The sequence below is a fragment of the Arvicola amphibius genome, chromosome 8, assembly GCF_903992535.2.
Source record: "Arvicola amphibius chromosome 8, mArvAmp1.2, whole genome shotgun sequence".
NCBI lineage: Eukaryota > Metazoa > Chordata > Mammalia > Rodentia > Cricetidae > Arvicola > Arvicola amphibius.
The window spans coordinates 84,068,751-84,093,601 of NC_052054.1; the positions used below are offsets into that span (position 1 = coordinate 84,068,751).

Genomic DNA, 24,851 nt, shown 5'->3' on the forward strand with positions numbered 1-24,851 from the left:
TGTGAAGTGTAAAAGACTTGGTTGGTGAAAAACACCACATTTGCACTCTTAAGAAAACCAAGAAGATAATAATGAGGTAATATCACAGAGTCTTCATTGTAGACAGAAGAGCCAAGCAAATTATCTTAAGATGTATGCCGCTTAATCTAATTCTGTAAACACTTCATGCTAAAATAACAAAGAAACAAAGCCAAATACAAGATTAAAAACTCAGAACCCTGCCTTCCTCTACAGCATACAACAGCAGCACATGTAATTGATGTAGGCACATACATATGTAAGCACACACACATGAACGTTATTTAAAAGAAAGGGAAGTAGTGTTTAACTTACAGTAGATCTTTAGATGAAGACTACAGAACCGTGGGGATGTTTCAGCCTCATTCTCAAAATGTACTGCTTTATTATCTTGCTGATAATTAAAGTTGACATGGGCAGTTCACAGACCCACTACCCGAGCTTCTGTGATCATGGTGGTGAGCTGATGGCTTTGATTTCCTCTTTAGGTAGTGGAAAGCAATTCAATATTTTGCTTGAAAATGCATAAAGAGATGGCTTTTAACTTAAAAAGTATTTTAGAACAGTGGAAGAAGAAGCTAAGTCCTGGCTCTCACGTTGTATTAAGTAAGTATTTTGATTTCTGCTTGTATTTAGACAAGGCTGAGCTAGGAGGGATCATTTCTTCATTTTTATATCATACTTAGACTTTTCATTTTTAAGGTTTCAGCATTCATGAGAAATCTTCATTTCAGATGAAAATTGGCCTTTCTTATAAGGTGAATCCAGGCACTCCAGGGCTCTCAGCTTAGCAAGCAGGTTCTTTATGGAACTCCAGTTTGGGTTCATCTATGTAGAAAGTCTGTGTTGGTCTATGCGTCTGTCTATCCAGTCATCCACTCATGCATGCACCTGTAATGATACTAAGCTTAATAACAGAAATATGAAGCTCAAAACTTAAGGAGCAAATGAAAAATCTGTGGGCAGTCTGATTTATGGTAGAGGAAGACATTTTTTGAGCTAAGAGATCACTGTCCTCTGGAATTTTATCATTAGGCTGTAACATTTGCCAGGGGGAAGAGAAAGGTCTTACTTTGCATATATAAAGTATGATGCAGTGACTTAGTTTGAGCCTTTGCCTAGCTTGTGTGAGGCCTGAGTTCAGCCTGAGCACTTCAAATAAAGATGTAAAATGCAGTACAGAAACATGCTGTGGTGTGGGTGCTAGGCCTGCTTATGGGAGTTCATGGGACCTTGTGGACATTCTTTTCTCCAGCCTTAACAGACGACTGCATACCCCTCCTGGCTATCACCGACGCCACATGTGTAGTTCACTTCAGCTTTCCTTCTTCCCCAAAAGTGTTTGGTGGACGCCTGTACTGCATGTCTGATCATTTTCAGAGTGTAACTGAACAGGTTTGATCAATTTTTATTTTATTTCCTGTTTCTCTCTCTCTCTCTCTCTCTCTCTCTCTCGTGTGTGTGTGTATTGGTAAATTCTGAGCTTACAAAGTTTTGAGTGAAATCAGATTGGTATGGATGATCTACCTCTTTTATTCACCCTCAATTTTAAGGGTTCTCCTGCAGAGCAGGGAGATAAAAAAACCAAATCTGTCTTGTTGCTGACGGAGAGAAATGCAAGCCAAGCTGTTGGTGTCCTGCGATACTTGGAACGAGCAGATGCCAAAATCCCATCAGAGCTGTATGAGTTTACTGCTGGGGTCCTGGAAGCCAAAGAAGATAAGAAGGCCAGAAGACCTCTTTGTTCATATCTTAAGAGTTTTGGCTTTTGCAAGTAAGTCAATGCTTTTTAAAATTGAGTAGTAACATGGATTAAAATTAATAGGAAATAAATTTGCCCCTTGATGAAAATCTCACATACCTATGTCCTGGTGTTAATCCACTCAATGCAAAAGGAGCAGAAAGAGGTTCCCACATGGCCTTCCAGAAATGACTGCCTTCTCATAACTGTTAGCACTGGCAAACTCTGCGTTTTTTTAAATGGCACATATTAATTGTACATATTAGTGGGATGCATTGTGCTATTTCCATACCCTTCCTAGCACTCGCGTTCTCCTTTCTGCTTGACCTGATTTGAAGTTTCCACCTGTAAGAGAACATGCAGTGCTTGTTTTTCTGTGGCTGGGTGTCGAGGCCCTTGTGGGCTCCAACATAGATAACTATTTTTTCTAACTAGATTGGAACAGAGTCGCGAGGAATAATCGGACATAAGTTAAGTCAAGTCTCCCTGCAGCAAAGCGAGTTGTAGGTCCAGATCAGGCTCCTCTCTGTGGGCTGGGTTATTGGATTCCTTTTGGAGCTCTTCTCTGTAGTAAGAAGTGGCGGGCTGTGTCCCGCCACCCGGCTAGCTTTGCCCAAAATAATTACACGGAAACTGTATTCTTTTAAACACTGCCTGGCCCATAGTTTCAGCCTCTTATCGGCTAATTTTCACATCTTCCTTTAACCCATATTTAGTAATCCGTGTAGCACCACGAGGTGTGGCTTACCAGGAGAGATCTTAACCTGCATCCATCTCGGAGAGGAGAAGCATGGAGACTCCCTATGGAGACTGCCTGAAGCGTCTCCCCAACTCTACTTCCTTGTTCCCACAATTCTGTTCTGTCTACTCCACCTACCTAATTTTCTGTCTCTTAAAGGGCCAAAGCAGTTTTCTTTATTAATTAACCAATGAAAGAAACATAGACAGATAACTCTCCTCCATCACTTCTCATTCCAATCCTTTTGCTGGGCAGTTGTCAGCTAAGCTGTCCTCAGGTCTGTTGTCCTTCTGCTGAGTGTATCGAATTAGTCACTCTGGAAGCCATCTGGCTTGATTTTCTTTTTTTTTTTTTTTAAATATTTATTTATTCATTTATTTATTATGTATACAATATTCTGTCTGTGTGTATGCCTGCAGGCCAGAAGAGGGCACCAGACCCCATTACAGATGGTTGTGAGCCACCATGTGGTTGCCGGGAATTGAACTCAGGACCTTTGGAAGAGCAGGCAATGCTCTTAACCTCTGAGCCATCTCTCCAGCCCTGGCTTGATTTTCATCCTGTGAGATTAGGATGGGATCGGGTCCTTTCCAAATTCCAGAGCAAGGATCCTTCCACCTTGCTTTAGCAAATGTGGTTTTTGTACCATTATGCCACAATCTGTCTGCAGCTGATCGCTCATGGACATCCGTATTTAGAAAGTTTAGTGTAAACAATGCATGATTTAACACATTGTGTGGTGTCTGAGGATACAACTCCCCTGTGTTTAATTTTTGGAGTTGTGTTTTCAAGTACCTATGTGTACGTTCCACAATTCCTTGTCCTTGAGGATTATATGGAATACCAGTCTTATGAACAATATTCCATTGAGTACAAAACCTTTGAAAAGCTTTGTTAACATATCCGGAAGCATTATTTGTCTTTATTACCTTTGGGGTTCCCATGCATGAAAAGCATTTTAACTCAGTAATGTGAGTTACATCCATTTGCCATATATAGTTAGGAAGCAGTCCTCGGGGATTTACCCCCAAATGAGGCACAGGTAGATATTGTAGGCATCTTTCATATTGCTTAACAATTTGATGAGCAGCTTTTCTGGTCACCTTAAATTGCTTTCTTAAACTTGAGCTGTTTTGATGGTGCAAAGCATGTGACGGCTGTGCAAGTTCAACCTGAGATATAGCAATTATTTTTGTAAGTTCGTCAGCTAGAGCATTACCTTCAGCTAATGGACCAGGAAGACTTGAATGTGCTCTGATAACATAAAACATGGCAATTTTCTACATTGTATTGCTTCCTGAATCTGCTGAAACAATATTTTAACTTGTTCATTGCTAGTTCCTATATGGCATTGTTTCCAAAATTTGCAATGTATCATAAATATATTGGCTATCAGTATATAGATTAAAAGCCTTATTATCAAAATTATCAAAATATCAGAGCTACAGGCCGCAGCTCAACTATTTGAGCTGAAGCTGGTTCTGTCTGTACCATGTGTCCTTTGCCATTGACTACATAAGCAGCTTTTTCATTAGATGAGCCATCAGTGAAAATCAACAAAGCATCCTTTAAGGGATTCTTTGCTACTATTTTAGGAAAAATGAATGAATGCTGTTGAGCAAACTGCAATAACCAGTCAGCTGGGAAAAGATTAATCTGACCTTGAAACTGAGCAAATGCAATTGCCCATGAGTCATTATTTTGAAATAACCATTTAATTTGCTGCTTAGTGTAAGGAACATTGATTACAGCTGGTTCTTTGCCAAAATATTTTCTAGATTCCATTCTGCTTTTTTGTGCTAAACATGCTACTGCTTCAAAATAAGGATTTAATACTTTTACTGGTGATACAGGCAGATGCAGCCATAAAAGTGGTCCGTTCTGCCATAAGACTGCTGTAGGAGCCAGTCTTGTAGGTAAAATACACGCTTGCCATGTTTGGCTGTAATCAATATAGCACACCTGCTGTTCCTGTATAGCCTGCTCTATCTGCGAGAGTCTGTCTGGCAGCTTCTGAAAGCTGCCTGCTAGAATTTGGATCACTGTCTCCTTTAAGGATTTCATTTAAAGGCTCAAGGTCTCTGTAGGAAGCCTTAAATAAGGCCTCAGCCATTGTATATTTCCTAACAGCCTTTGAAAGTCATTAAGAGTTTTTAGTCATCCTTTCTAATTTCTATCTTTTGAGGCTTAATTTCTTTGGGGTACAATATATGACCTAGATATTGAAAAGGCAGGTGCCTCCGCACCTTCCTAGGAGCAATAATCAACCCTGCATGGCCTAGGCTCTGCTGCAACAATCCACGTCTCCAGTAAAGTATCCTCATCTCCATGAGCCAGCAGAATGCCATCCATGCAATGAACAACACAGACCTGTGGAAACTGATTTCTAACTTTTTGTATAGGTTGGGCTACCAATTTCTGGCATCAAGTAGCACTATTTAACATGCCCAGAGGCAAAACATCCCAGTTATATCTCCTCTAACCAAAATGCATCAGATGAACCAAATCCATCTTCTCCTCTCTTTTCTTTTTAATACCTCAACATAAAACCAACATTTAACCTCATAGAAGAAAAATTTAGAATTAACATTTGAATGCATTGGCACAACTCTAACATAGCCTCATTGGCATACGCATTGAGAGAAACAATATATAAGATCTCTTGAACTGAGAAGCTTCTGTATAGCAAAGGACATAATCAACAAGACATAATAGCCTGTAGAATTGGGAAATATCTTTATTAATTACTAATCATTATCCATTTTATTAATCATTAATCCATTTCAAAAACATACAAAGAACTCAGGAAATTAGTCACCAAGAGAACAATTAATCCAATAAAATATATGCAACAGAACAAAACTGAAAACTCTCAAGAGATGAACTTAAAATGACTGAAAGACATTTTAAAAATTTCTCAAGTATAACATCCTTTAACCATTGGAGAAATGGAAATCAAAACAATTTTGAGGCTCCATCTTATCTCTGTAATATGACCAAGATCAAAAACATTGTTCACAACTTATGCTTAAGAGAAACTCCTCCATTGCTGTCGATTTCTCAGAAAGTTAGGCACCAAACTACTTCAAAACTCAGCTATACCTCTTCTGGGCCTATATACAAAAGATGCTCAACCACGCCACAAGGATACGTGCTCAACCATGTTCACAGCAGAATTACTTTATCATACACAGAATCTGAAAACAACCCAAATGTACCTCTTCTACATACATCATAAATGAGATAGCCATAAATACCATAAATATCTTTGAGTAACTCTAATCACACGAATTGAAAAACCTGTATAACAAAAACTTTAAATCTTTGAAGAAATTTAAGCCATCAGAAAATGGAAAAATCTCCTATTCTCTTGTAAAGATAGCACCAAAATAACAAAATTGACAATTCTACTGAAAGCAATCTATAGATTTAATGCAAATGCCCATTAAACTTATAACAGAATTCTTTAGACTTCAAAAAAACAATCCTCAACCTTAAGAGAAAAGACAAAGATTCAGGGTAGCCTAAACAATCTTAAAATCCTGTACAATCAAGGAACTTCTGAATGCATTACAATCTCTGACTTTAAACTTTATTACAGAGCCATAGTACTGAAATCAATCCACTTTGAATATAAATTTTCCTGTCTACAAACAGCGGACTTTTGACAAAGAAGCAAAATTGTGAAATGGAAAAGAAGCATTTTAACTTGCTTATCTCAGAGGCTACCTTAATTTAAACCTGCCTTTTTTCCTTCAGTTGAAGCTGCGCTGCATGGCAGGGAGTAGGACACAGGCTCACCTTATCTGTTAGATTGCCTTCCCTGAGCTCAGGCGGGCGGATTTTTAACTATCTTTTTTATTTTAACTCGTAAATCATAAAATTAGAAGAATCTTTGAGTCCTCTCCTCTGTTCTATAGACTGTGTGAGGTTAAATTTGCTCTCTAAACTTATTTTTGCTTCTGCTTGCCTTTTACCCGCAGGTGGGTCAGATTAACTGGCTACTGTGAGCACATGGCTCCTCAATCTCAGCGGTAACTTGGTGATTCTTGGGCCAAAAGTCATTTTTCCTTCACCTTTCCTACTCATTTAGCAAGCAATAAAAGTTGCAACTCTGCGTCTATCACGCTTACAGATTTTTAATAACTCTGCCATTGTTCCTGCTCTATTCTCACTCCCTTTAGTTAACAACATATATAACTGAATACTTTTTCCTTATCCCATATATAACTTATTTACAAATTTTTACTCCCAAATTAAATTTTATCCCGCTTTTTTACATTTCTGCCTCTATTCTATATCTCTGTTTCTGAGCGCTCACTACTCACGCATCCGATTTTTTTCTCGCGGGTTCCTCACATCTGGTCATCTTTCTTGCTTTTTGGGGAGCGACGATCAGCCTCACCTTCTCCTCCATCCTTTCTCCGATTTCTCTTGGGGTTTAGCAGACAGCATTCAGAGTCTTCCATCGTCGTCTCCTTTCTCTGGCTTTTCATGGAGTTCAGCGGTCAGCACCACGTTCTTTTTCGTACTTCTTTCTCCGGCATTCGTCTCAGGGTTTAGTAGTCAGCACCACATTGTCTTTAATCTCAGGGTTCAGTGGTCAGCCCCACATTGGGCGCCATTATGTCGAGGCCTGTGTGGGCTCCAACATAGATAACTATTTTCCCTAACTAGACTGGAACAGAGTCAGGAGGAATAATCAGACATAACTTACACGGTCATCCTTGAAGGGTAAGATTCCTCGTTTATTCTCCAAACAGTTTATATATCATCCCATCAATTGAGCGGGAAAACACATTAGGCTGTCTCCTAGGTAACCAGGTGAATGGCCTTTTGTCACGTCCACATCCACCTGTTTGCGAGTATGCTAGCTGTCACCTAGGCCATGAATTAGCATCTCTGTAAGACATCCTCCAAATTACGAAAGGAAGGAGCACCAAACATCTTGATCAGTTTTAGCCAACATCTCTCCTCAGGTGATCTATATTAATAACAAAAGAAAGTAGGAGCAACACATCCAGGCTGTTGTTAGGCTGAGACAGCTTGTCTGCAAAGCTATGTGACCACCTCAGGCCGGGCCTATGGCTCTTGTGCCATACTGAAATATGGGCCTACAGCTGGGTTATTTTATTTACTTTCTCCATTTCCACCCATTTGCTACAAATGATAGGACTTGATTTTTCTTCATAGTTGAATATTAATGTGCTCTCTATGTGCGCCCCATTTTTCCATTAATTTATTGATAAGCTTTGTCTTAGTTTGCTTTTTTTGTTGGTATTATAAAACACTGAGCAAAAGCAACTTAAGGGAGGAACAAGCTTATTTCAATATTTTACTTTATGGCTTCGTATTCTGTTCTTTGATATATTGCCATGTGTGCATCCACTTTTAGTTAATGGGCTTGTGGCAGTTTGTGGTTGGGGCTGTTATGTATGGTACTGGTCTAAAATGTTTTCATGAGACATGTCTTTTCTAGGGACTATGTGTATGTGTTCAGTCCTTTGGGTGACAATAGTTAAGAAGAAAGAGGCTTCTGTCTTAGAGGGTAATTGACTTTTGTTGCAGAGCATGGTGATGTGTCTTGAGCGGCTGGAGAGACGCCCCCAAGACTGCTCACAATCATCTATTACTCCACTTCCAGGGGATCTGATATCTTCTTCTGGCCTTTTTGGGCACCAGGCATGCATGTCATTCACAGACATACATGCAGGCAAAAGCACCCATACGCATAAAATAAAAATAAAAATGTAAAGACTGACAGTGTCTCTAGGGATAGTAAAGAACTTTGTCCTTTGAACTCATCCAGTGTTGACTGAACCGTGGAAGCTCTTCCTGCGTATGCGTTGTTGGTATACTCTGCAGCCTAGAGCTAAAAGTTTCCTGATTGTAGCTGAAGGTCAGTTTCCTGGAGATGTCTTGACACTTTGTGTTAACTACCTTTCTTCTTGGTTTAAAATCTGGCCTTTTTTTTTTTTTTTTTTTTTTTTTTTTTTAAGAGACAAAAGGATCTGCCCTGACCGGCACCACATTAATCCGGAAATGGATATCCCAAGGAAGTTATCCAGCGAAGCTCTGCCAGTGTCTGGACACGTTAGGGTGAGTTCTGCTGGCCTCCTTTGTCTGCTGAAGAGTCATTTCCATGAAGACCTTTTGTCTGTTTTAACTTCTTAGTAGTCTTTTTTGCGGGGCGTGGGGGGGGGTGTACAATGTATTTTGATCATATTTATTCATCTCCTTCCAGGTCCACCTCCTTACCCAAACAACTTTTTGTCCTCTTAAAAAACAAAACTGGAGAGTCCAGTTTGTGCTGCCCACATGATCTTGGATGTGTGTCCATCCACTGGAGTGTGGTGTCTGCCAGGGGCTGCACTCCAGAGAAAACAGAGCTGGTTTTAAAGGCAGGGAAAAAAATGAATCCCTGTCGGGCTAGCTTACTAGAGTTGCTGTAACTCAGCACTGCGGACGCTGACTTACCACCCAGCTACATTCTCACAATTTATAGCCAGCCAGTGCAGGAGAGCCTGTGCTTGTCCTTGTCTCCCAGCCTCTCCTGCCTCTTGACCCCATCCCCATCACTACCTCCTCCTGACCAGCTCCCTACTCCCCCTCCTGACCTCTGCTGCCTCTAGGGGAACAAAGGGCATAAACAGAAGGGAGGCAAGGCAAGAAAAGGTTGGGTGGGGATTGGGATGTGTGGGGGTTAATATGTTCAACATATTATATATACCTTTACAAAAACTTTAACACAAAGTTTTTTAAGTAGATGTATAAAGAGTTCAGTTAAAAAGTGAACAACGGAACATGTAGCTAAAATGAATGTGTATTTATTGTGTGTATGCATTGGAGTGCACCAGTATGGGTCAGAGATGAGAGCATTCTGCCGTGTTTGGGACCTGAGCTCCAAGATTCCATCTCAGGTTGTCAGGGATATGCGCAAGTATTTCTTCTAGCTGAGCCATCTTTCTGACCCTAAAATGAGTTTTTAATGATGGAATTTTCTCTAAGATATCCTGTTAATCTTAAAATGAGACTGGTTATTTATATGGTATTCTGTTTTGGCTCAGTGTTTGGACTGCTTCCTGGCTTACCCTGTCCTTTTGTGTATATCTTGGGTTCTCAGTATGTTTGGTGGTTTCTGTAGACATCACTTGTGCGAGTTTTATTTCAACTGTCTTCTACATATGTTCGCTGTATTTATTTCAGATAATACCCTTTTACGTTTCAAATGCAACCAATTACTTTGGTCGTATAATTGATAAACACTTGGATCTTTATGCAACTCTCAATGCGGAAATGAGTGAATATTTTAAGGATCCCAGTAACAAAACAGCTGCTGAAAAGGTGGAGAGTTTGGGGTTGTATGGATTAGAAGAGAAAACACTTTTCCAGAGGTAAACTATCTGTAATCTCTCTACAGTTGTAAGACATGACTAATTTAAGCAGTTTTGAATGCTTATTCTCACTATTGTCTGTTGTCGGAGTGTGTGTACCCTGAGCCTGGCCACCTCCCAGAAAGGTGGTGCTTGCACACTGTGCTCAGAACACCTGGAGCAGATGTGCATGGAACATCTAACTCCTGAGCAGAGGACAGTGACTGGATTCCTCCAAATATTTACTAATCCATCACTGTGTGTAGCACACACACTCCTTGGTAACAGTGAGTTTCTCTCAGATTCTTATAAAAAAGGCTTTGTTCTCACTTTACAGAAAAGCAAACATATCTGTGGCCTTGATGAGGAAGTTGTCTAAGGCTAGCTCACTGGGTGGCAGAATTAGTGTCCCAGTCTGACCACCCAGCCCACGTGCTTATTTGTACCTACCTTTCTGAATCCACTGTTGATGTTAGCCTCATCTCAGAAGTAGGATCTTTACTTTGTGTGTTGCCCTTGCTCATTCATCAGCTACAGGGTTTGTTCTGTTGAGAAGGGCTACCTGTTCCGCACCTTAGACAGTCCGTCATGTAAGGACTCCAGCTGTGGAGTCAAACTGCAGTGTGCAGAGTAAGGTGCCTTCCTTTTTGGATTCCCTGATGTCTCTGTTGTTCTTTAGGGTTCAAGTATTGGAGGTGAGCCAGAAGGAAGATAACTGGGGTTTGGCGAGTGTCTTGGTGAAATTCATAGATGAAGGCAGGACCAAGCTCATCGCGAGAGACAAGCTGCTGCTGCTCCCAGAGAAATTCCACACTCTGCCCCCTCAGGCTGTGGAGTTCATTGTTTGTAGGGTGAGACCAGCTGACAGTGAAATTGAATGGAACCCAAAGGTGGGTTACTTTAGCCGTTTATGTTTTATTGACTTACGCAGTGCATTTAACCCAGAATATACTAAGAGCTGTGCTTATTTTAAGTGTTTATATGTAGAGGGATTTTTTTAACATGGGCTTTCACTGTGTTGCCAAGGATAGTCATGAACTCCTGGATTCAAACAGTGTTTTTTGGGTCAGCTTAGTAAGCAGTAGAGACTACAGTTCCTGGTATTTATTAGAGTCTTAAATCCAAACCTTCGCTTTAAAGTTTAGGTCATTAAAAGCATGATTTACTGAGGTCTTTACTGTTGCAAGACAGTACTGTGTCACTGTAAGTGGACTTTAGCACCTGTGATAGAGGTACCAAGCTCCCTGGCATAGTAGGGGGAGAACCAAAGTTAAGTTCTATGTTTTAATTACTGTGCCTAAGAGATCCATGAAACAAAAATGCCTCTAAACTTGCCCAAAAACAGATATCCCTGAAATGCTGGAGGCTATTGTTTACCAGAGATAAAAAGCCATATGTCTCGATCATCTAAGCAAGTTTGTTTAACCCAGCTGCATTGGATGTGCTTGATCACACGTGAGCGGGAGGTAGGCAGGAAATATGTCGGAAATATGTCAGACTTGATTGGAAATACTGTGGCCTTATAGATTTGCCTTGTTAAGCCTCTGCAAAATGTGACTTATTGCCATTTCATGTGAACCCAGGAGTGGACTTGCCAGAGTCTGTCTTCCTAGCCAGTATTTAATTAAAGCTTGCTTTAAATTTGGCCCAAAACTGTGGCAATGGACTTATTCTTACCTGGCAGGATTAGCAGTAGCCATTGTCATTAGTGCTGTCTTAGAGTGTATAACATATGGATCATGGTTTAAAAAAAATGGCTTCAGTTGGACAAAGAAAACAGTGTGAGGAGTTCCTGAGAAAATAGGGGCACAGGTTATGGATGTTCATTGGGAGGCCAAGCGATTCTGTCAGGGTTGGGAGGACTGGTTAAAAAAAAAGAGAGATGCCAGAACAGGCCATTTCCTCTGGACCCTGTGGGGTCACTAAAACGTCATCAGTCAGATAGGATATCAACAACAGAGAAAAATCACTGCTCCATGCAACATAACACAGAAGGCCACCCCACTGTGGCAGTCTGAGATGGGTGGAGGGCCTGACAGACTGTCCTTTTCATTGCCAGAGCAACGGTTCACAATAATGCACCTGTTTTAGAAGGTTAAGTTTGGAAGCTGGCTAGTGGGAGATGAGATACGCCATTGTAATGAGGAAGTTGTAAACTGACTGGGTTTTCAACAGGATTAAATACTACCTAGAAAGAAAATCAGTATCAGTGATAAAGGTGCAAACTTGATGTTTCAAATTTAATTTAGAATAGCTTTTTTTCAGCTGGAAACTTTTCTCCCTTGTTCTAATAAGAACTTACTGAGTGTCCATTGTGTGTGAGGGGCTGTGCGGAGTTCTGCAGCCATCAGCTGGAAAGCCATAGTCCTTGTCCTTTAGGTCTGTAAAGATGACTCTCATTGACAGACAGGCTTAGTGTAGAAATGGGATGTCAGCTGGGCAGTGATGGCGCACGCCTTTAATCCCAGCACTCGGGAGGCAGAGGCAGGCGGATCTCTGGAAGTTTGAGGCCAGCCTGGTCTGCAAGAGCTAGTTCCAGGACAGGCTCCAAAGCTACAGAGAAACCTTGTCTCGAAAAAAAAACAAAAAACAAAAAAAGAAAGAAAAGAAAAAAGAAAAGAAATGTGATGTCCTAGTTAGATTTTCCATTACTGTGATGAAAATATGACCAGAAGCAAGTTCTGGGGGAAAGGGCGTATGGTTTATGTGACTTACACTTCCATACTGTAGTCTGTCACTGGAGGAAACGGGGCTGGAACCTGGAGGCAGAAGGTGATGCAGAGGCCATGGAGGGGTTTGTCTGGTTTTTATATATATATATAAAACCAGACCACCAGGTCAGGGATGGTACCACAGACAATGGACTGGACCTTCCCCATCAATCACTAATTAGCAAAATGCCCTACAAGCTGAATCTTTTAGAGGTATTTCTCAGTTGTGGTTCCTTCCTTTCAGATAACTCTAGCTTGTGTCAAATTGATATAAAGCTAGCCAGAATGTCAGGTGGCGGGAGTGCATGCCTTTAATCGTAGCACTCAGGAGGTAGAGATAGGTGGATCTCTGTGAGTTTGAGGCCAACCTAGTCTACAAAGTGAGTTCCAGGACAGCCAGAGCTACACAGAGAAACCCTGTCTAGGAAAGGGGGGGGAACACCTAAAACAACAAAACTAGCCAGCACATGGGGCAAGTTCTCTTGTGTTGTTGTTCCCAGTTCACTCATTGTCCCAAGGGCACCAAAACACTCAGGACAAGGGCCAGCTCTCTCCTGTCCTGCATTATAGGGTTTCAGATAGGTGAGAGAGAACGCAGACATGCGTCGTCTGCTGTGGTCTCTCCAGGGAGGTAGTGGTAGTGGGCCTGTGAACGAGCAGGCCCTCAGTCGTGTGGCATTGCTTAGAGAGGTTTGCGGCCATGTGATGCCTTCTGGAAAAGCAAGCAGAGCCTCACTTCACTTACTGAGCTGTCAAGGAAGGAAACTTCCAGATGCTGATGGCTTTCTGTGGGTTGATGGTGGAGATGGGTTCACCAGCCATAGTGAGAAAGAACATTACAGGTCCAAAGGCATGGATCCTCACCAGTTTTCAGAATTTACATGAGGTCTTGGGGAAGTTCCTGCATCTTTGGAAAGAAAGGGGGCTGATGCCTACCTAGCCTCATGGAGTTGTTGAGAAGCAGGTACAATGTGTAGCATCTACTATGTTCCATACAGTTTATGCTGGATGAGATGCTTGCTTGAAGCGTCAGTTGAATAACAAAAGTGAGGTTTTTTTTCCAGGTTACTAGATACATTCATCATAAGATTGTTGGGAAAATGCATGATGCCAAAGTGGTTCTAGCCTTGGGAAATACGCTTTGGATTGATCCGATGGTAAGTGTTCAGTTTTCTCCAAAAGAATCTGCTTGGATGACCCCAAAAAAATGATATAAAGGACCCTAGTCTGTTGTTCGAAATGAAGGTTTATTTGGGGTTCTATGCTAGGAGAGATGCTTTTAATGTTTGGTCATAGGTTTGGTATAGGTTTTGGTTTTGTCTGGGTTTTGTTTACATGGTGACTGTCAAGCAGGCATTATGTGTAATACACGTCTGTAACATAACTGATGTTCATGAATCTTTACTGCATGTGGCATTTTCCAGAATTTATAGTGGTATTTCATTTTACCCTTGAGTTATAAATCACAAACCGTTATGGGGACTTCTGAGCCCACTGTCCAACCTGTTTGAGAAGTCACAGGTCAGTGTCTGCTGCCACAGTTCCTGCCTTTCCTAGTTCCTAAAGCCCTGGGGCATGCTCAGTAGTTAGCATGAGGAGTGCAGTCCTTGGCGCTCAGCCGTGTTCAGTGTCGGCCTCATGTCTTCACTGGGCATTTGCTGTGCTCCATGGTGCTAAGGCTGGAGTGCGCCCTTGAGTTCCATGTTTGGGAAAAGAGCAGATGAGGCTTCTCTGGGGTCAGCATGGAGAGAAAGTGTGACACAGTGGTGTGTGGCTCAGGCCTGTATGTCCCTGCTGACACTGTCCCTTCCTCCTTGCAACTCAAGGATTCTTCACAGTTCTTCTGTGTTAGACAAGCCTTATTCATTATTATTTATAATATTTAAAGGAATTCAGTTCCCATCTTGTTCAAAGTAAAATGCACAAGGATAAAAAAGCTTAACACATTCAAGTGGGAAATTGGAGTATAAGATTTATGAATAAGAAAAAAAAGTCATTTTTAGGAACAGAAAGTATCAATTACCAGAGCAGGTAGGTAGGCACTTAGGAGTTTTAAGTAGTATCGTCATAGCTCAGACTGGAGTTGTTCTTTATTAGAGAAAAAGGAAGCTTTATTAAGCAGAGGGTTTTTTTTTAATGCCATCACAATATGAAGTAAAAAAGAAAACCCTCTTGGCAAACATGTTTCCACAGCTGCAAAGTGTATGACAGTGTCTACTGACACACTGGGGGCATGAGGAGAGCAGCACCCCAGCTTGGCTTCCCTTCCCAGAGCAACTCTCCCCATCACTCTGAGTGAAGGCAGATTCTTCTGTGTATCCCTCAGCTGCAGTGTGTGTGCCCAGGGTTCATTAGGAACATGTGCAGCAGGACCAGCCTGTTTCCATCCCTGCCCTTCCACAGAAAGGCACCTGACCTGTGTCCACACCTCTGCACAGAGGAATCCACTGTTGCAGATTTTCATAGCTTGCTGAAATTGCACAAATTGAAATGCGTTGGCTAGAGAAAAGGTAGGTAGGTAGAGAGAGAGAGAGAGAGAGAGAGAGAGAGAGAGAGAGAGAGAGAGAGAGAGAGAGAGAGAGATAAAAACAGTGTAGAACACAGGACTTGACTGGAGGAGTCCTTCAAGACACATGAGAACTCTGAGCCTTGTCAGAGAATCCAAAGAAGGGTATCTGACTACAGCATCCTAGGTTGCTGTATACTAGGGTGTCATACTAGGGTTCTGCCCATAGCTCTCCACAGTGTGGGGTGGGACTTAGAGGATTCTACCATCATCTTAGTGATAAAGTAACTGGCTGCTGCAGTAAGAAGCCCTTGCATACTGAGACATGTATCCAAGTGCATCTGACTTGCAGGAAGTCTTGAGAGGTTGTGAGAGTGCTTGTGATCCAGTCAAGATGCCAATGTGACTCTTACAAATGTTTCCCCCCTTTGATTGAAGGTGCATGTTACAAAACTATCAAATCTAAAAACCTCTATCATTGATTATAATGTTCGAGCTGAAATTTTGTCCATGGGAATGGGTATTGATAATTCAGAACATATAGAACAACTGAAAAAACTATGCAAAGAAGCCAAACTTCCAGCTTTCGAGGACCTTCTGGGCCAGACCTCGTAAGTGCATTTCTGTTTCCATTTGTAAAAGCTATGTTAGGTTAGAGGAATCTCCGTGCTCTAGACTCAGCTTTAAGAGCTTTCAGGGCTCACCAGCTTACCCCCTAGTGTTGCTGGAACAGTATAAACAAATCTCAGGCATGTTGTTTTGTTTCTTTTACAGAACGGACTTTTGTTGACATTTTATTTGCAGATAGCACAGTGTGCCATTTGATAGTCCACTTGGGACACGGGGTGGGGGCGGGGCGGTGACAAACTGAGATGGAACTCCCTGGATTTGTACTTGGCTTGAGGACACATGTGCTTTGTTTGCTCTGGCTGTAGTACCTGACACTGAGTATACATTCATCTGTTATGTGTGTAGAACTGTAGAACTAACTGTGCACTTAGTGTCCTTTGAGTTTGTCATGATGCTTACCTACTGTGCTATTGGCTAGGAAGATGTCAGTCAGGACACAGTGCCCTCCCCTGCACATGTGCTGCTGTGATTCAGGATGGTTTCCGACAGGTGGGATTGAGTTGTGCTTACTGCTATTGCCCACTAGTTTTTCTTCTGTATTAGCATGTGTTGCAGGGAATAATGGGTCTCATTGTGACATTTTCATATATGCACATAATGTTCTTTGATCATATTGCCATTGCCCTTCTATCCCTTCTCCATCTTGTCTCTCCTCCTCCTCCTCCCCTTTTCTACTTTGACATCTTTTAAAAAAATCTAGATTCTGCATATGAGAAAAATACAGTATTTTTCTGAGTCTGGCTTCTTTCTCTTCATACAATGATTTTTAGTTCTATTTTTTTATTTTCCCACAAATGACATGATTTAAGTTTTATAGACAAGTAAAACTCCATTGTGTGTATTCTCCACATTTTCTCTATCCATTCACCACTGGTGGGCAGCTAGCCTGATTGCATGACTTGGCTATTGCAGATAATATTGAGGTATCACACCATGCTGGCTGTGGACTGGCAGGATGGCTCAGGGGATAAGGACACTTGCTGCCAAGCCTGATGCCCTTAAGTTGATTGACAGAACTTACATGTTGGAACAAGAAAATCAACTCTGATCTCCATCTGTGTGCTATGAGATGTAATGCCCCCCACTACATACAAAATATAATAAATATAAATATTTTCCAGTGGGCAGAGCAATTTTGAATAGTAACCATGTAGTGAAGTCACTGTGAGAAGTGATTGTCACCTTGATGGGTTATGGAATCACTTAGGAGACAAGCCCCTGGGCATGCATCCAAGGGTCTTTTGAGATTGTGTTGGGTTGAGATGGAAAGATTTGCCTACATGTGGGAGCACCGTCATATAGGCGGGGCCCCAGACAACAAAGAGAGTGAGCTGAATACCAGCTTTCATGCTGCCCCTTGCACCCATGCCTTCCCCCACAATGGACTGAACCCTCAAAGGTGAGTCAGAAAATAAACCTTTCCATACATTGATTGTATCAGTATTTTGTAACATAAATGAGAAAAGTAACTAGCACAGTATACTAGCAGCCTCGGAGGGAAGATAGACACAGCTTGTATGAGCTCCAAAGGGTTTGTACCTAGCTGGGCATGCTGGCACTTGTCTGTAATCCCAGGGTTTAGAAAACTGAGACAGGAGGATTGCTGTACCTTTGAAGCCAGTCGTGGCTCATGGATGAAGTTGTATCTCAAGGAAAAGGAGAGAAGAGTGTGGTTGTATGAAAAGTTTATCAGAGAGAAAAGTGTGGACACCAACTAGAGATAGAACCAAAGCCTGGAGTCTCCACTTGACAGTGTGCAGTTACAAGATGAAAGGGGCCTGGGATCAGCTTATTTGTTAGTAAGAATGAGCAAGTAAGAACTGTGGGATCTGACTGGAGGGAGGGCTCCGTGGTTAAGAGTGCCCGCTGTTCTTGCAGAGGACCTAAATCTAGTTCTGAGCACCTCTGACCTGATTCCCATCCCATAGATGCCTACCCTTAGGAACCACATCCTCACCAGAATTTTTCTTGTCTTCTCTTGTCTTTTTTTCTGGGTTTTTTTTTTTTGAGACAGGTTTTTCTGTAGCTTTGGAACTAGTTCTTGTAGACCAAGTTGGCCTCAAACTCAGAGATCCGCCTGCCTCTGCCTCCTGAGGATTAAAGGCATGCGCCACCACCTACTGCTGCCATTGTTTTCATAACAATAGTTATTCTGATGGGGCGACATGGAATATCAAAGCATTTTTAATTGGCATTTCTCTGACCTCTAAGGATGAATTCTTTTTCCCAAGTATTTATTAATCATTTGTATTTCTTCTTTTGAGGATTTGTCTATTCAGTTCATCAACCCATTTATTATTGACTGGATAATTTTTCTTTGTGCTTAATTTTGTTTCAATTTTATTTTTATTTTATGTGCATTGGTGTTTTGCCTGCATGTATGTCAGATCTTGGAGTTACAGATAGTTGCTAACTGTCATGTCGGTGCTGGGAATTGAACTCAGTCGCCATGTAGCTGTGGCATTACCTTAAGTGTTCTGGCCTCCTGTTCTCACCGGCATCTCTCTTGACCTGCCTTTCTTTTTCCCTAAATTTAGTTTGGCTTTCCTCCCTGTCTCTATTCTGTCTTGCCATAGGCCAAAGCAACTTCTTTATTAACCAATGAGAGGAATACATATTCACATATGTATACAGAAGGACATACAGAAGGACATTCCTACATCACACCACCACTCTTGACTGTAATATATATGTGTGTGTGTGTGTATATATATATATATATATATATATATATATATATATATATATATAGAGAGAGAGAGAGAGAGAGAGAGAGAGAGAGAGCTCTTTCTATAGATAATATATTTATATAGAGAGAGGTCTATAGATCTATATATACCTGTTTATGTCTATTACCTATATATGTGTATAGACCAATATATAGATCTTTATATCTAGATAGATAGATATAGAGGGGGGCAGACACAGTCACCTGAATGAAATAATCTATGGGTAGCTAATAGGAAAAATCAGAGGGTGTTGTGTTAGATGTAATAGGCTTCTGTGTGCATAAAAAAAGATGTAAATGGATTTTTTAAAGCCACATCTTAGTCTTAACCTCTCAACCACCTCATCCCACCTCGGAACTGGAGAGTCACCGGCCTGCCCCTACCTCAGTGATACTTCCTTTTATATGAACAGTATTTCTAGAAGTTGGCCCAAACTGGTAACACAGACTCTGGGAATACATCCTAGGAGACCGGTGGGGAGGGTGTTGAGCTAGCTTTGCACTTAGGCTCTTCTGTTTAGTGGGAACGGCACAGCCCTTCTTCCCAGAGGTTCAGTGAGCTGGAAGGAAAGTCTGGTTGAGTAAATGAGAGCGTGCCTTCCTCTGCTCACGTGTGCTTACTTGGAACAAGGGCACACTGGGCAAAACTAACCGGTCCTGCACTGCCATTGCCCATTAAGTCACAGAGGCTCCGTGGAGGTCCGACTCCAGGTTGACAAGCAGGTTGTTTAGTGTCTATGTCCTCTTTTGCCAGTCTCCTTAAGTCCAGTTAACCTCTGGCTCTTTTATCCAGGACACCTACCACAGTGGAAGATGCCATGTGTCTGCAGGGCACTCAGCAGGGAGATGGAGACACAGAAAAAAGTGCTGCTTCCAAGGTGGACTTGGACACCCAGAAGGCTGGTTAGTGCTACATTTAAGATACCTAACTCCAAGTCGAGATTTTCCCATATTTAGGCTTTCCTTTTGAAATGGCTCTAGCAGGCCTGAGCTGGCAAACATACCTCTGGCAGGTCTTGTCCTCCCCCATTGCCTCTGTCTTACCAAACTGTTAGACTATATTCCTAAAGCTAGCCACTAAGCCCATTCCCATCTTTGACTACTTCTTCCTCCTGAGACTGACTACCAAGGTCCAGTATTGAAGTCCCACAATAAAACATCCCTTTTGGGCTACCCTAGTTTGCATGCCCTATCAAAACAAACCACCTCAGGGGTTTCCCCCTTTCCCTTTATAGACTGCCATTTGCCATTTGCCTATGGGTCTGTCTGTCTATCGAGAGGCAGTCCTTTGTCCCTCTGGGGCAAATATCCCTCCCCTCGTTCTTTTCTCCTTCTCCCTTGTCCTCTGTTTCCTGTCTTTGTCTCGTATTCCCTCCCTACCTCTGGGGCAAATAAATCTCCTTTGTTTTTGAAACCTTGGTCTTGGTGAGTCCTGTGCCCACTCTGGTCTTTCCACCTTTTCCTGTGAGGTGCGGAGCACAGTGCTGTCCGCTTTCTCTGTAGCTAGTGTCTAATGAGTGAATAATTGGATAGGGCTTCGGGTTTGTCTCTGTGCGTGTGCCTCGGTTGGATGTTTCCAGAGCCCTCCCTAGTGATCAGCTCTTCTTATTCCTGTCCCTATCAGTTTTGCTGAGTTCAAAGCCTGTGGTTTCCTCCAGTCATTAGCATTATAGCCAGAGTTGGTTTTGTTTTTGTTTTCGTTTTTGTTTTAGTTGTTAGGTTATAGTCTATAATTTGAATATACCAGAGTTTATTGGGAAACACTAAGGTTGTTTCTCAGGAGGGTATATTGTGATGAAAGCTGCTTAACCCTTACTTTTTGCATTGCTGTGACTGAAACCTAGAGCCTTTTTTTAAGTTTTGAATGATAATTTTAAATATTTTAGGTAGAGAAGGCTAAATTCCATTGTCTTAGAAAATGTTTGCTCAGCAGTAGTTCCGTCCGTGTGTTGAGCTGCTCTGGAAGCCTGCAGGTTGAGGGAGCATAGGAAGCCTGGGTTTCTGTGTGCACACCGCCTGCAGTGGGGCACAGGTCCTCTTCCACAGAGCGCTTTACTCTCCCAGAAACTTGACTGTTTGGAAGTCTATTATATGTTAGATAGTGTTTCCTAAATGATGTGCATTTTAGTTTCTTCTGATCATTATTTGCTACTAGATACCTAAGTTTTTTATGACATTTATACTCTTTTTGTTTGCTTTTTGAGACAGGGTCTCTACATATCTCTGGGTGTCCTGAATCTCACTATGTAGACCAGGCTGGCCTCCAACTCACAAAAATTGGCCTGCTTCTTCATGCTAAGATTAAAGGTGTGGGCCACCACATCCAGCTGAAATTTATACTCTTAACATAAATTCTTCATGTAAAAGTTTCCTTGGGTATTGAAAAAGTGTGCATTATAATATAAATAACCTGTGGAAATTTTAACATTGATTTTATACAGAAGTTTTATCTGAAGACACTGGCAGTGACTCCATCAGCAGAACTCCACAACCACACCTGAGGAGGTATGTGATGTGCTCCTGCGCCTGGCCCTCCCTAGATGCTGCGGTGAGCTAACAAGTACAACCCCTTTCTTTCCTTCTAGCTTTCACCCACAGGTAAAGTGGTTCCAGAAAGATGATGTGCTCATCTTAAAGATAAAGATAAGGAATGTCAAAGATTATAAGTGTAAATTCTTTACAGACAGAGTCATTTTCAGGTAGGTCTGTGTGTGTGTGATAAAGTAAAATTGAAATCACACACTACATTTTAGATGGCCAACTTTATTTCTTTTTGTAAACCCAGTGCCTGGGTAGGAGACAAGTTTTACTTGGCTGATATGGAGCTGCAAGGTGACATAAGGAAAGATGACTGCAAGTGTGTAATTAAAGACGATGAACCACTAATCACACTTGCAAAGGAAAAGAGGGCACGCTGGCGCGGCCTGCTCAAGCAGAGGGTGAGTTGGCATGCCTGTGACTGGCCGCGCCTGGCCCTGAGCTCTTTGCACTTACTGACCTGCGTCCACTGTTTGTCACACAGCATCCTAATGTGGCTTTTGACTTTGATCACTGGGAGGAATGTGAAGAGGACAGCCCCTTCTCCAAGGGTGAGATGGGCAGCCCTGCTCCTGGGCTTGGGGGCTGGGGCAGTGAAAGTGGGTTGACACACCAGCTGTGCTTAGGGGTTCTGCCTTTGTAGAAATAGGCTGGTAATTTAAGTCCCCAAAAATTGGAGTTGATTTTGGTGCCAAATGTTCTGGTATGGGTACATAATGATATTTAGTGATAAATATGCTTCTCTTTTTTTTTTTGGTTTTTCGAGACAGGGTTTCTCTGCAGCTCTTTTAGAGCCTGTCCTGGAACTAGCTCCTGTAGACCAGGCTGGCCTCGAACTCACAGAGATCCTCCTGCCTCTGCCTCCTGAGTGCTGGGATTAAAGGCGTGCGCCACCACCGCCTGGCATAAATATGCTTCTTTAAATACTTGGAGTGCAGAGGATGGTAGGAAGCTCAATGGAACTATACCATCAGGTCTTAAACACACCCGAGAAACTCTTACGATAGCCTTTCTAGAAGAACTACTTGCTTAAGAGCAGACGCATTTTACCTGTCATTGCTTGCTTAAATAATTTGAGGAAAACAGAGCTAGACCTATGGGACATTTGCTGCACTGACCAAAATGATGGAGGTAGGCAGTTCACCTATACTAAACCATTTTTAATACCAAATCTTCTAGTTGTAAATTCTAAAAACCTGTCCTGCAAAGTGGCAGTGTTGGCTGAGAACAGCGGCACCTCTTCCGACACTACTGGTGGGAGTGACAGCGAGTGAGCCTGTGAGAGAAAGCCGAACAGAGGCGGACATCGCTGTGTGACTGAGCCACGGAAACAAATCGTGAAGCTTTTCACCTGGAGAGTGAATCGTCACTGTACTGTGTGGTGCTGGGGTGGGTGGGGATGAGAAGTTCTTAACTGAAGGAAAGCAGGCAAACATAGGTTATGATAAGATTGTCAAAGGAGAGTCCAGGAAGGGACACAGAACACTGGGGACACTTTTCATCTCAGCACTCAAGAGATTGGGGCAGAGGATTACAAGCTTGTCCAGCGTGTCCTCTCGTTGACTCTTAGCTCACCCTGACGCCCAGTATAGTGACAGAGCGCAGGCTGTGACGTTAGTAAGATTGTGTTATACGGACTAGTCTCCTCATTTGCCATGTAGACCTGCTGTGACACTGCTCAAACTTGTTACCCGCAGAAGCTGGTTTCCACCTTACAAATGTGCACCCAGCTGCTGCTTGCCGCCCCTTTCCCCATGACATAGATGGATTCGCTGCCACCACACAAATACTCCTTAAGTTTTCCAGACTTAGAGCTACTGAGAAGTAAACTGACTTCTTTTCCCAAAGGTAATATAGACTTGATTCAGCTCAGTGGGATCAATGGCCTGCAGGAACCTTGGCAAACTTGGCAGAACTTTCTTTCAGAAATGTTAAGGGGACCTGTATCTATGTAGTATATAGTTAACCTTGAGAAAACCCAGATAAGGTGAGTCCTGAAAATACTAGTGGCAACCTTGAATGAGGCTGGACCGCCAAGGCGTGTGTAGTTACCATTTAAACATCACTGAAATGGTTGGGAAGGTGAGCCAATTCTGTGCATAGCATTTCTGTATCAGTTCCTCCTGGAAGTGAGACAGGCATGGGGGAAACAGCACTGTTGAGAGCGACTGCCCCCACGAATTTATTCCTTTTTATATCAAAAATACAGTGAAGATGGGCATGGTGGCCCAGCATTTGAGAGGTAGAAACGGGGACCAGGAAGTTTCAGGTCAGCCTGGACTTTATAAGACCCAATGTCATAAAACTAAACTAAAAATAGAAACAGCTGTCCAGACTTCTGTAGTCCCCTGTTGCTGTGCCAAGAGCAGGGCTGGGCCCATGCTGGCTCTTGGTTTTCTCATCTGTAAAATAAGACCTGAGCACATGCAGCGCCAAAGAGGCTGTGTAGGGTGGGCACCTGACTTTCACAGCAACTGTGCAGAGGGGCGGACCTGTGCCCAGCCTGGGCAACTGCCAGGAACACATCCTTTCTGCCGCTGTGACTCTCGGGTTGATTGGCAAATATCAGAATGGCCATAAAGCAAAGAGGCTCTTGAGACAGCAGAAAGCATGGTGTCTTGCCAGAACAATTCAGCAGTGGGGCTGGGCTGTGCCGCCGTCCATTTGTATTTGTACGGATGCAGATCCACCCAGCTGGTGGGGGCGGTGGTAGCACTGGATACGCTGAGTGCAAGTAGCAGGCTATCTCAGAAGATCCAGGGAAATGGTGGGGACAGCTGTTTAAATCATTTCTTTTTTCACATGGTCAAATTTTCCAATATTTAAACCTCTGAGCAATATTTTGTGGCACATCGGAGGCTGGCTATGCAAACAATCAGTTCTTTTCTGTATTATATTAAAATGTACTGTTTGGGGCAAATTTTTGAAATATGAGGTGGAAATACTTGAGTCTGTGCTCTAGAGTCGCTCCTATGTGATATGAGCATGAGTATTATCATTATTATTATGTGGTGGATCATCAATAAAGCCCCAGTGTTCTACAGAAATGTGTTGTTCAGTGTTTTGCTCTGTGTCAAATTCAAAATAACATTCTATTCACACTTTGTAGAAAGCACAGTGCCTGTGAAGGTAGTAGTAAGTTGGGGTGTGGGTGACACTGACGCCAACAGCGTCCCTTGGACAGTTGCAGTGGGCAGAGACCAGCTGTGCACGGCACATGGTAAAACATGGGAGCGACAGCACTCTGGGGGGCGGGGGGCAGGATAAAAGCACATCTAAAACCCTGCCAGTGACTGTGTCGAGCTGAGCAAAAATAGCAGCAGCTTTATATAAGGGCGGATGGGACAGGTTAGGGGCTGCCTGTGGTTACTGTTCTCTGCTCTGACAGGCACAGAGCCTTGCATGTGGTAGGCAAGCGCTAACTCCTGAGCTTCCTCCGCGGCTTCTCCGTTGTTCAGTTGAGTGGGATGTACTGTAATAGGGATGCTGTTCTGCAGCCCCTCCTTCGCCACCAGTCCTCTTAGGTAATGCCTCCTGCTAACTCGTGGGTTTTTGTTTATTTCTGAGACAAGGTCCTGGCTGGCCTGGAACACTCATTGTAGACCAGGCTGGTCTCAAAATCACAGAGGTCTACCTGCTTTTGCCTCCTGGTTGTGCGTCCGCAGCTAGCACTCCTGATAATGTCTGGAAACATCTCTTACCTCTACTTAAGAACCGTAACACAGAGAATTAAGGATAGCTAAGAATAATATTAAACAAATAGCTGAATACATGTTTTCATTAAGAAAAACACCAGGAAGAAATAACCACAAATAGTTGCTTACAAAAATAAATTGATTGCTGGTTTGGGCTATGTGTGATGGACTT

General features: G+C 42.5%; 1 protein-coding gene across 1 annotated transcript in view; it reads left to right on the forward strand.

Moving 5' to 3' along the window:
- Positions 1–22,425, forward strand: part of Tdrd12 (tudor domain containing 12) — a 69,882-nt gene extending 47,457 nt beyond the window's left edge. Inside the window, 14 exon segments of the mRNA XM_042055614.1 lie at positions 507–624; positions 1,274–1,413; positions 1,572–1,792; positions 8,498–8,597; positions 9,705–9,892; positions 10,551–10,761; positions 13,647–13,739; positions 15,527–15,699; positions 19,240–19,349; positions 20,888–20,951; positions 21,032–21,145; positions 21,232–21,385; positions 21,469–21,535; positions 22,164–22,425. Of these exon segments, the coding sequence (XP_041911548.1) occupies positions 507–624; positions 1,274–1,413; positions 1,572–1,792; positions 8,498–8,597; positions 9,705–9,892; positions 10,551–10,761; positions 13,647–13,739; positions 15,527–15,699; positions 19,240–19,349; positions 20,888–20,951; positions 21,032–21,145; positions 21,232–21,385; positions 21,469–21,535; positions 22,164–22,258 (1,848 nt within the window). The 3' untranslated portion in view covers positions 22,259–22,425.
- Positions 22,426–24,851: the final 2,426 nt, after the last annotated feature.